The 12,800-nt window shown below is 40.8% G+C and overlaps 1 protein-coding gene across 49 annotated transcripts in view; it reads left to right on the forward strand.

Moving 5' to 3' along the window:
• Positions 1 to 12,800, forward strand: part of RIMS1 (regulating synaptic membrane exocytosis 1) — a 335,886-nt gene that overhangs the window by 314,269 nt on the left and 8,817 nt on the right. For all 49 annotated transcript variants that reach the window (XM_049817970.1, XM_049817920.1, XM_049817954.1 and 46 more), the window contains one exon: positions 9,748 to 9,889. In XM_049817970.1, coding sequence (XP_049673927.1) covers positions 9,748 to 9,889 — 142 coding nt within the window. The remainder of the gene's footprint in view (positions 1 to 9,747; positions 9,890 to 12,800) is intronic.

A 12,800-nucleotide genomic window follows, 5' to 3' on the forward strand; every position in this document is an offset into this window, starting at 1 on the left:
AGTGTAAAGGAGGAAAGACTGTGATTGAAGTGGGGGCTTTCTGGGAGCCAGTGGCGTGAAAGCCTTCCCTCCATGGGTTTTTTATTTAAACTATACACCTTTGTTGAGTTTCCCTGAGTAAGAGCCTGAGTGGGAGGGAATTTCTGTACACTTGACATAAGCGGAGCACTTTGTGTGGAACTGCTCAACAGGGCAGCCTGGTCTCAGGGCCCTTGCCGTGCGTGTGCTTGAAGGCACGTCTCGGGAGGGTGACAGGCACACGTTAGCAGCTGCCAACATCAGCATTTCGTTCCTACCATGGCATTGTACTGACCTTTGGAAGATAAATCTTTCCATTTAATTGTATTTTTCTGTCTTAATTTTTTTAACATACATCACGAGAGAACTGCAGACGATATGACTACGTATTTTTCAAAAAGGTGGTAAGCCACCCTCTCTGTGGTATTCTGAGCATCATTTCTAAATGTGTACTGCAGAGCAAGAAGATACAAATTATACAAATTACTTTAACCATTGCACTATATAGGAAATCTGTGCCGATGCAGTGAAAACAGGTGGACATGTCTGCATAGGTGTGACATTGAGATATACTGCAGCCCCACTGCGGAGGATTTTGAATTTGTTAGTCACCCATACAGTATTTGGAACCACAAGTCCTGTTACATCTTTACTAGCTGAAATGCACAATATCATTTGTGGCATTTTTCTCATTAATCATTTTACGATACTTTAAATAATCAGAACTTCACCATAACTCTGAAGATCCACTGGAGAGAAATTTATTGCATCATATTTTTCGTTTTCTCCCCATTATAATTCTTTTTGAAATAGTTTTCATCTTTTTGCTTGATAAATTCTGAGACATTTCCTTTCTCCTTTCTATCTTTAATCAACCTGATGTCCAAATTCATTAGGTTGGGTACCTCCTTTCTTTGTAAAAGAGAGCGAGAGAAAACACATCGGTCCCTACAATGCTCGAATGCCAAGTTGATAAAGGCTTGTTGAATTAATTGATTCTGAAGCAATTGCAAGAGGAAAGCATATTACATTTGTGGAGTAGAGTATCAGAAAAACTGAACGATTTGACATGGAAACAACTCTGTCGCAAAGTCTGTTTCCTCAAAATGAAGTTTAAAGATGAAAGGGGTAATTCAAAAAGGAAGTTCTGTTCTCAAAATGCACATGGCTGTTTAGGAGGCAGTGAAACTTTAACTTTGGTGTGCTCAAAGTCCCTCTAAGACAGTAACATTGTTAAGAATTTTCTGTAGCATAACTGTAATTTAGTATTTAATGCTAATTTGATGGTTTCTCAGCTTTGCAATTTTTCAGGTGGTTTTGCACCAAAATTCATGCAGAATGAGTCAAAATCACCAAGACAGAGAAATGTATTTCTGGGTTTGTCTGACTCTCCTCATCCAGTGCTGAACAGCAGCGTTAAAAAAATGCATCAACCAAGGTTACCAAGAATATTTTGTGCTCTTCTCTACTTGCACATCCCTAGAAAATACACTGCTGACTGAATTTTTTAATGTTTCGGCAATATATTATGAAGTGCTAGCTGGCAGGTAGTTCACTGCAAGGCCCTATAATGTAATCAGAGTTGTAAAAGGAACTTGTGAGTGAAGCAACTTGATCATTCCTCGCAGTGCTGCCGTGCCAAGTGGTTACAGGAGAACGAGGGAGAGGCAACGCCAAGACCCCAGAGATTTATTCTACCCAGAAACAGCACGAGATACTTAAACAAAGGTGAATTTGCTTTAGGTGCCGGCTGCTTGCTAAGGATTATATCGTAGCCGATGTTTAATTTTGCTTAAGCTGGAGGTAAGCCTGTATTTTCTGTGTGTTGCTGTGATGAGCCTACTTATTAGTCTGATCTAGCAGCGTGTGTTAGTCTGGGGTTATAACTTTGCAACGTTACAGTCACTAAGGAAAAACCTGTGCTGGCGTGATACTCCATTGATCTGATACACTAGAAATGATCTCTAAAGGCAGGTTAGTAACATTTTTAAAGGGAAATGTAATACCCACCTGGGAGGTGCTCTTAGTGGTAAAATAAAACTTGAAGGGCTTGAAAGTTGCAGTCGGAACAAATCAAACCACAGAAAAGGTGCGGCGTATTCACATCCATTCGCAGGATGCAAATTGTTGTGAGGAAAAGGAGGGGACTGTTTCTGAAGCTGTAATGTCTCCTGATTAGTGTGCTGTGCCGTTAAATTCGGGTTAGTATTCAGAAACTTTTCAACTGTACAAAAAGGCATGTAACATCTTTTTACTAGAAGATGCTTTGGCACCAGTGGTTTTGACAGTGTTTCAATTTACAGTTTTTATGGAAGTTATTAAAAGAATTAGGCTTTGGGTTGCCATTATGTACATCACAGTTCTCAGGAAAGTTTTTGAAGATGCATAGCAATAGTAAGGTTTTTTTATTAGTGATATCTTATAAATTGTCTGGTGGGTGATATCATCTTGTAAAACATTGTCTTTTAGTAATGATACTCTCATTTTATGTTTTTAATAATAAATACTGAAGTATTTGTAATTGCGAAGGCTATTTAAAAACAGTCTCAAATTTGCTAAAATTGCAATGGCTGCCTAGAACCAAAAAAGACGTCATGCAGTTGCTTAAATATGTTTAAATTTTTAAAGAAATAAAATGTTGGTTTAGTTTATCTGAAGAATCTCTTCTACTTTCTCCTGCATTACAATGTTGTTTTCCCCTCCTCTATTAACTGGCAGGTGTGTCCCAGCACCCTTGCAGTGGACAAATGTTATCTCTGTACCATATGTCAGTTCTCTTCTAAGGGTTGGCTGGTAATAAACGATGTTGTAATGTAGGGCTGTGTTTTGCTGTAAAAATGTTACTGTTGAAGTGCAAACAGCTTTTCTGAGCTGCTTTCATTCCGTCTCGCTTTCTCCTCCAGTCTAACAGAGCCAAGAATATGTAAGAAAGTGAGTGCTTGAAATTTTATAAACTGTTTATATAGTAAATAATTTGTTGGAAACATGACTTTGTTGTGTTGCTAATTGAATTTCACTGAAATAGGCTTTAAGAGTTGAAGAACTAGACATGTATACCTCTTACCAGTTTCATTGACATATTCTGCTTTTATATAGCTCTTTGCATATGTGTAAACAAGGTAATTAAGATGCTGTTATTTCTGTATGTTTATGAAGTGTGTTTAGTGCAATCCCAGCAGTAAAAACTCGTTACCATGTATCATCACTGATTGCCTCATTTTGGCTGACAGACAGTGGCTGATTTCACTTCATTGCAAGTAAAGTATGTGGGCAAAACTATTAATGTAAAAGTCTTTGGACAAAAACTACTAGTAATTTCAGAAGCCATAACTGAACTTCTTCTGACCAGATACCCTTGCTTTTCCTTCCAGGTTTTTCCTTTCCAGGTTTTCTTCCCTGACATGGGGAATTCATAGGTATCAGGATAATCATACAAAATGACAGTCTTGGTTTTACTTTTTTCTTTTTCTTTTTCTTTTTTTTTCAGTAAACATGCCTAAGACCATCTTTTCTTAAGGAGATAGGATTTGTAAAAGCAGTTGCTCAGATTTTTGAGGTCATGGTCAGGTAGTAAATAATGGCCTGATTTTCAAGTTCCTGTTTACTTTTGGTTTGAGCAAGGACCTTAAGCAGTTCCTGTCATTTCTTCTCAAAGTACTTCTTCAGCTTCACAGAAGTCAATAGGAGCTGTTGGATAAGTAAAGTTACTTTCCTTTGAAATATAAGTGCAAACCGTTAAAGAGTCTGAGTTTGCAAGTTTGCTTTTCAATGATGAACACAGTCAAAAGCTGAGATTCTGCAGTATGCTGGCTAAAATGCCATCAAAGCATTAACGTAACTGTTAACAGCATTTCAGTGAATTCTCCTTTTGTTAGGAATGGTGCTTTTTCTTCCTTGGTCTCTAAATATGTCGGAAAAAAATACTGTGTATATTAATGGACCAATTGCATTATCTTCTTTTTATCTGAAAAATATCTTTTTATATCTTCTGTATTATCTGAAAATATTTATTGGGAATGAAATTGGTGTGCCAGCTGAATATATGAATTTATAAATGTAGTTGTGAGATACGGTTTTTTCCAAACTCCTGATAATAAGATACATCTTGGTAAGTTATCTCAGCTGAAAAGGTGAATATTCTTTCTAGAAGGTTTTGTTATTTATAATAGTATCAATGTTGTTTGTGGATTTGTTTTAATAAATAGAAATGGGAAGAAGTACATGATGGTTTGTATTTGGATCTAACACCACAGAATATGAACAGCGTTCTCCTTTCTTTGAATATATTGTGTGATAGGTGGAGGAAACATTTAGAAGACCATTACTACAATATTTCAGATGTCTTTTTATAAACGGCATTATATATTCAGGAGAGTATAGCAGAATACACAGAATGGAAAATAGAGTGGAGTATTGTGGAATATGAAGTCTAGGAAACATTTGTATTTAAAGGTCATATTTTTTACTATTTATCTTCTGTCCATAGTCACTATGTATTTTCAATCTTTGCAATCAGTCTACTGCTGAGTTCATCTGAGATGTACACATGTAAAAGAAAATGCTGTTTGAATTATTTCTTCTTTTCTTTCTCTGTTTTAGGACTAAAGCCAAAGGGCGCTTTGTCAATTCATGTGTAAATACATTTTGTTGTTGTTTGAAAGTGCTACATGCAGAGTGAGTGGGATGCTGCAGAACTTGTAACTCAGCAGGTCTCCCAGCAGCTAAATCTGAGGTTGTAAAATCAGTAGCACGTCAGAAAGAACCAGAAGGAAATATGCCCCTTGGCTTTTCTTTTTATAGTTCTTTGAATTGAGGATGACCCTTACTATTCCAGTTGGCGTAACCTTGGTGGTGTCTCACACAGTTGGTGTGCAAACCAGCGATATGGTCACAGTCCTGCCAGGTTTCAGTCAGAGCTGGCTTGGAGCTGTAGTCCTTTTAGGCTTTCTTTGGATGCATGAGCGTGCTTGATACCGTGAATAATTTGCCCTTGAGTCATGCAATGACATTGAGTATTAGTACCCTTCTTATTAGCCCTTTCATTAGTGGATTTAGCAGTGGTGTATGCTTTGTTCTCTGGAGCGTTCTTTTGAACGAGTCACGACTTTTCCATGCCACGTACCCAGGTGCTGCATGTGTGTAAATTTCTTTTTTTGGTGCTAACCAACCAGTTGCTCTCAGGTATGATTCTGGGCAATGCTCGCGCAAGGCACCTCTCCCTATAGGCAGTACGTAGAAGACCATGTCAGGATTGTCGTCTTCTGCCCTGCAGAGATCTCTAACGCTGTCCTACTGACTGAATCACCAATGACAAAGCCAGGCCACTGGTGACGCCATGTGCAACGTGCCTTCGCCAAGAGCAGTCATGGATTCAAGTCATTTTGGGCCATTTGTCCTGGCTTTGTCATCTCTGAATTGGATGCCTTAGAAACGTAAAGCTAGCCTTCAGGTGTCTCCAGTAGGCCGTCTTAATTCTATAGATCCTATCACTGACCCTTTCTCGCTAATATAATGCTGTTGTCAATGGTGTTTCCTGGCTGCTATACGTGAAGGTGATGAGGAAGTACAGAAATTGGGGACACATCAACTGCATTGATATTTTGTGCAAATGTGAGACGGCGCGTACAGTAACGAGCTTGCTTTTTGCTCTTCATCATTACTTAGATTAGGATCTCCATTAATTTACTTTTGTCTGAGCAAACCAAAATCAGGGACCAGTTTCTTGTCAGACCAAAAAAGAATCCCTATAGGCTATATTTACAATACATAGACTGAAATAGCACATTGCACACATGCATCAGTGTGTTGTAGCGGGAGTGCTAAAACGAGGCTGTTGATGAATTGCAAGATGCTTACAGACTGTGTATGTTTTGTAGCTGCAGATGGCTGCTTTATGATCCTTTCGCATCAGTTATTAAATCTGCAAAAATGTTCATCACATTTGCTATATAATAGTCTTTCTCTAGCTTGTACCTGTTAAACTATATGTTTACATGCAATTTATACACATCAATCTGCATTTCTGCTTGCAGAAAGCCTTACATGACTGACACAGCAGACAGAATCATACAGGCCATTTTGGAGTAAATTTTGCACCTAAATGGTATTCAGTATAGGGACAGTTTATCTTCAGTCTGCACAATGAATATAGTGTAATTTACACAGTGCAGGCAAATAACTGTAACGTATTATAAAATTTAATAGTACATACCAACCTAATAAAAATCAGAAGCAGGACCAAGCATTTTCCAATAGATAACCAGGCAAGAGTAGCAAATCTTCTCAATATATCATAGATATTGAACTTAAATATTTTACGAACTTGTACTGTTCGTATAAAGGCGGCATTCCAAAGATACATGCAGAACTGCTAGATTAAAAGTAATACCAGATGAAAATGAATGTTTTAAAAAGAACACCTTATCAAGAACAGGAGAAACACTGGTAGTTGTTCGGATTCTGTATTTCATTGTGCAGTTAAGGCAGGACTGGAAGTTGTACCCCAAAGTGTGAGTTCGTATTACTGGGGCAGCTTTAGAGGTAACAGCAGTTCCCAACTCTGCTGTATGCTAACCACCTCCCTCCCTTGCAGAACTGGGTTTTGCTGAGAAGTTTACAGGAGTACACCAGCAAGACAAACTGCTCTCATTACTTTTGTGCTATAAGTGCATGAAAAAAATATGATCTGCATAACTGACCACGGTTAAAACATCCAAAACCTGTGCAACGTGTGTTTCGGTTCTTAGTCATGGGCAAAACCGATTCCCTTTATGCCATAGAACTCTTGAGGTATTTTACCATTCTGTCCTGGGTTACTTTTATGTTACATTTCTGATTGTACTACAGACTATTAAGACTGAGGTTGTACACTGAAATATGCAGGAGGACTCTAGTTTTCCCAGGAAATGTTGTGGATACTAGTAGCACTTACAAGAGGAGGCGAAAGAATTTGTTTTCATTTTCAACCTGAAAAAAAATGTTGGCAAGAAAAAAAAGAGGCAGAATCCAGCAGAGTAAGACAGAGAGCAGTGTCTTGAAAAACATTCGGAAAAAGACAGTCTGGTATTTGCAGCACAGCGACACAAGGTTGTGGACTTGCTTATGGCCATGCACAAGGATTCCTACTTCGTGGCCTGTGCATTTAAAACCTGTGCAGCAAAGAAGTATGTTCAAGCAGCAACGTGGACATTATCCATGATAATATAAAATTACTCTTTCTGAAAAACCCACTTGCCATTTTCAATCTCTGCTGTGGCTCAAAGCTGAAATATTCATTTCTGTAATGTCATCAATGGATATTTTTTACAGTGGTTATTTCTATGAATATGTTCTTCAGCCTGGTTCAAATCCCTAAGTTCCAGCACCCACCGTGTTGTCCAGTGGTCCAGAGCAACACCTCTTTCCCAATTTGTGCCACGGTCATGATGATCTTGTAGCTACCTTTAGTGTCCCATCACTCCCATTTCCTGAGCCGTGAATACTCACAGGGAACCCTATTCAGGTCCCCAAATTTCAGGCTCTACCATATTATATCCTCCTGCTCATGCTGCCTGAGCTGGCTGGCTCCGGAAAAGAAGGCAGGGGTTAAACCACATAATCTCACCCGCTTTGTAGGAGCAGATGGAAGCAGATGGAAACTTCCGGACAGGTCCCAGCAAGAGAGAAAAGCCCAAAACAATATGGGTGGCAAATGCATAGCTACTGAAAGTGAGAGTCCTGCTTTGGTGTAGGGCTCTGCCTGTGGGCTATGCTTCCTAGGCTGCCTTTTGATTCATTTTTGATGCTCAGCTTACCTTTCAGCGTTGATGTGCTGGACACACCATCTATTTTTAAAGCTAAAGCTCAGGTCCAAAATGTAGCATTTGATTTTCTACAGAGTGTCACTGAAGTTCCAGCAAATACCTTCCACAGCCACCTGCACTGTCCACAGGCAGAACCTGGTCTGCCTGGTGTACCTTGTCCAGCCTACTCTACTCAAGTTTAGCAGCACTGAACAATGCCTTTTCAGCTGACCAAGGACCGGGAATTTGGATGAGTTGCAGTGACCCACAGCAAAACCTCAGAGCTGTTGACCTCAGAAAGGAGTAAAGGATGTGTGGAAATAGCCGATTTCTTCTGCTCAGCAGTTTCTCTGCTTCTGGGTGGCCGTAGGTAAACAACCCCTGCTCCAGAAGGCGTAAGAGGAAAACTACAGCCCCTTTTGCTGTGCTGATGTCTCTCTCCTCTAAGCCCAATATACGAATTCTTTCTTTTTCGCTTTGGCCACGTTTGCTGTCTCTCTGCTAGCTCTGGAGAGGTTACTGTGATAACTCGGGGAGGGGGAGCTGCTCTGTCGTGTGATTTCTCCTTGCCCTCCACCAGCTCTGCAGACCCAAAGAGCAAGGGCGAGCTATTCTCCACAGCGCGATTAAACACCCTGGGCAATGGGTAGGCTGTGCGGGGCTACCAAAGCCATAACTTTTATGTGAAGAAAAGTCAAGATCTGTCAGCTTCAAACATCAACGGTGTCCATGTGAAACAGGAAGGTGAAAACTGTTTCAGAGCAATCCAGTCCACAGCAGGTGGAGGTGGAAGAAACATTGACTTTTTCCGGCGCTCCCCTGAGCAGACTGTGAAAAGGAAGCACAAACTTCACAGAGAGCAAATGAAGGAGCACTGAAATGAAGGGGCAAATGCAGGAGAAGAATGTTTCTGCATGCACTTACGTGGAACTTTGTCAAATCTATTACTTCCTGAGAGAAACTAATGTTACCCATTGAATGACGGGCTGAACTAAATGCAGAAGAACAGGACACCGAGTTTGAAGTCAGCACACGCTATTCCATCACACAGAGACTTTGGTGGAAGTATTTCAGTTATAGATATCTGAGAACAATTACTGTCATCTAGAAGCATAATTTCTGCCACACGACAGCAGAATTCTTTGATCGACCATTGCACCTTGAGCCCATAACCACCCCTGTAAAGGACTGGAAGTTCTCCTTGCGCAAGGGTAACATGAAACCTTCCAGGTGGAAAACAAATTGCATTTTAAAGAATGTGTGATGGAAGCTTTTCCAAATGGATCGAGTCTTTAAAGAATTTCACAAGATATGCATTACTCGATAGTGTTCGGTTGCAAGCCTAGACTGTGAAGTCCATCGTCTCCCAAACAAATTCTTCAGGAGTTAATTCTGCTTAGGAAGTGCTGAGGTCAGAAGTTATGTAAAGCTCACCGTTTACTTTGAAGAATTTCCGTGGTGAAAAGTACGATTTTGCTGAGTCAAAACATATTATTATATTTTTGATACTAAGTATTTTAGTACTTAACATTTTTCTGTGGAATGCATGAAGGATTTTTTTCCCCTCTTTTTTTCTGAGAGTTGTAACTCCTTTTGTAGTCACCCAACCTAACTAACGAGGTGGCTAGAGACACCTTACCAAGTATATGGTTAGCAGGCACTATCACAGTCATCCTGTCTACATTCCAACTGTGTAAAGGTCATTAATAAGACACCTAATTTCTAACAGTTTGCCCTAATGAAGATCTGCAGGTTGCATCCCTTTTAAAGAGAAGTCATTGCCAGTTTGCAGCTGAAGAAGAGGGATTCCTTCTTTGATCAAAATAGTCTTTTCGTATTATTAAATAGTAATGGTCAAGTCAGTTCACTGTTCTTGGGGGAAAATTGCAAGGAAAGGCTTTGCTCTAAGTTGTTATTCTAACTATTGCTTCTTTTTCTCTGCTTTCAGAGGCTGGCAACAAGAAGCTAAAGAGCACGATACAGAGAAGCACAGAGACAGGAATGGCAGCAGAGATGAGAAGTCGTATGGTTCGACAGCCGAGTCGGGAATCCACTGACGGCAGCATAAATAGTTATAGCTCTGAGGGCAAGTAAGTGGCATTAAAAATATCAGCAACGTAGGAGAAGTTTCTTGTCTTTGTAAGAAAACTTGGGATGTGAACAGAGGTCCCAGCTCTGGCTGAAGGGGATAGCTCTGTGTACAGATTCTTCCTCTTGAAACGTTTGCAAAACTGAACTATTTTAGGCATGTAACACAAATGTCTTGAAAACTGAAATTGAGAGAGGACTTCTTAAGGATTCACATTTTCCCTGTCAACCGGTGAGGCATTTTGTTCATCAAAAGACAACTAAATTCAGACCGCGTTATTCAAAACAAAACATAGGGGTACTTTTTCTTCGAGTTATGTTTGGATTAACTCAGAGTTAAACTTCAGATGTTCTATGTAAATCCCTGTGATATGAAACTCTGTTCAGTAATACTATATACAAAGAAAGTTTAGTCTGGAGTTGGTCCAAGTCTCTTATTGAGAACTGTAAACCCAGAGTCCAGCTGCCCCATCAACTGAAATCAGGCAGGCAACGGTGGGGAATGGGCAGCTGTTTTCATTCACTGCTGACTGACTCAATATGTAGGAAAAGAGAACAAAGGCAGATCTGACACAAAAGTGTGTGTGAATAGTCCAGCCTCCTCACAGCTCTCAGTGGGACTCTACCCTGTGTGCCAGGGCACAGTGGTCACTAGGAAATTCTTAGAAGATGCCTCCCCACAAAAGAAGAAACCAGGGGTAGGCAAATTGCACCCTGTACAACTGGAAAAAACGAGAGATTGGGACTTCTTTGTCTTCATCTTTTTATATGCTTACCGTGTTACCACAATTGCTATTGCACATTGTATAAGGCACGAAGAGCCAGGGGCAGCCATGGTGGTGGCAAGGAGCTGTGTAAAGGTGCAGTTTCTTCATCATCAGATGATCTCACCACCCTCATGTTTCTACAGTGAGGGTGGTAAGGCACTGGAACAGGTTGCCCAGAGAACTTTTGGGTGTCCCATCATTGGAAATGTTCAAGGCCAGGTTGGATGGGCCTTTGAGCAACCTGATCTGGTGGAAGGTAAGGGGGTTGGAACTAGATGATCTTTAAGGTCCCTTCCAACCCAAACCATTCTATGATTCTTTGACGAATCTAAGAATTGCAAAAGCCATGTAAGAAAAACAGGCTCTATCATGAATAACTCAGAGTAAATAAGCATCAGATGAAGAGTGAAGGACAAGAGTAAAATATCCCAGTATTTTTCCCACTATGATTCTATGATAGGGCATTACCTTTACCCTTTCAACACTCCATCCTGCCATCCTCCTTCCTTTCTTTGTGCTGCAACGTCAGTCTGTAAGGCACCAGTCACTCGCCGTGGAGGCAAAGGGCCCAGTAAACTGGACCCTGCTGAGGTGGAGCTGGGGAGCCTGTTTCCCTGGTTATCAGTATGGGAGAGGTGGGAGCCCAGTACTGACAGTAAGGATCTTTTCAGGGGAACAGCCTAATCCTCTGCTCCACCCTCCGAGTGTGTAAACAGATTTGGCAAGGCTGGGGCAGCCAAGGTCTGGATCTGGAGGTCACAGCGGGCATCTGAAGGACAGAAACTGCAAGGTAGAGCCTTAAATTGTTGACTTGAGAATCAGTCTCTGAGTAAGGCAGTGAAGAGAGCAAGTGTACTTGCTTCTTATTGGGACATATTGCAAGCTGGGTGTGCATAGCAGGACTTAGTTTGAAAATTATCCTTTAGAACTAGGTCCACCTTCAAGGTAAAGTGAGCTATCACAAGGTGGTAGTCACGTGATCTGCATCTTATGTCTTCTTTCTGCCTCCTTAGCTCCTGTGCCTGCTCACCGTCTCTTGTTCCAGCACCAGTTCTGCCTCTGAGAATTCTCCTTACCTCTCTCAGGGCTCTCATACAGTAGATTTCTTCACATCTGACCACGTTTGTCCTGCTTTATTGATCCATACTTTTGGCACCGGCTCCCTAACTTTTCACTATGTTTCTGTCCCTGACTTCTGGTTTGATAGAGTTACCAGCTCTTCTGGTTGATTCCTGTTCCTCAGTATACCTCAACTTCATTGAGGCTGCAAACCTCAATGCAGGTTTGCAAACCTGACTGCAAACCCACTTCACACTTGACCTTAGCCTTAAACACTGACCCTGATCTCCATGTCCCTATTCCAATCTCTGGCAAGAGTAAAGAAACAGTGAGGCCAGTGAAGTGAGACCACCACCAATATCAAACAGTGGCTCTGAAGGGAAGCCCAGGAGAATGGGCCAAAGGAGGCAGGTAACAAAACAGTTAAATATATCTTGCTGCAATGAAGGAAGAGAAACGTTCCTTAAACAGGACACAATGCCGTAGGCAAAAGGGCTACCAGAGGGCTCTGTTCAGTGTGGTGCTCTATTTTGTGGCTTAGAAAACTTCTCTGAAGTCTTCAGTTTTTCTATGATTCTGTGATTAGCTATAGATCAAATCCTCAGATGCTCTGCAAACTTGCATGAGTTTGGTACAACAATTTTAGTTACAGCAGCTCTGGGTTTAGACTGCAGTGAATGAAAAATGTTAAACACAGATTCTTGTAAGAAAGATGACCAATAAAACCATTTTCTTCTGTTTAATCACTTCCCCCACTTGCATCACTGGCTTATTTGTAGAACATAAGTTGGACGCAACTGCAAGGTAGAAGGAAAGGCGCACAATTGCATCACATAATCGGGGGTACATGCACTGTACCACCTGATCCTAAAATCCTCTCCCTCTCTCCCTCCTTGTTCTGGGCCTTTTTCGAACATTAGAAATGTCACCTTTAACTTCAGATGTTATTTCTAGTGTGAGCAGGAATCAGTTTTTGATAGCACATTGTATTCAGAATAGCGAAGCTGTTTGCAAGGATTTTCCTATCTCTTGTGAGATTCCCATCAAAATCAGTGAGAGCTTGACTTTGGTCGTTTTAGTAGTATTT

This window comes from Accipiter gentilis, chromosome 15 (genome assembly GCF_929443795.1).
Source record: "Accipiter gentilis chromosome 15, bAccGen1.1, whole genome shotgun sequence".
NCBI lineage: Eukaryota > Metazoa > Chordata > Aves > Accipitriformes > Accipitridae > Astur > Astur gentilis.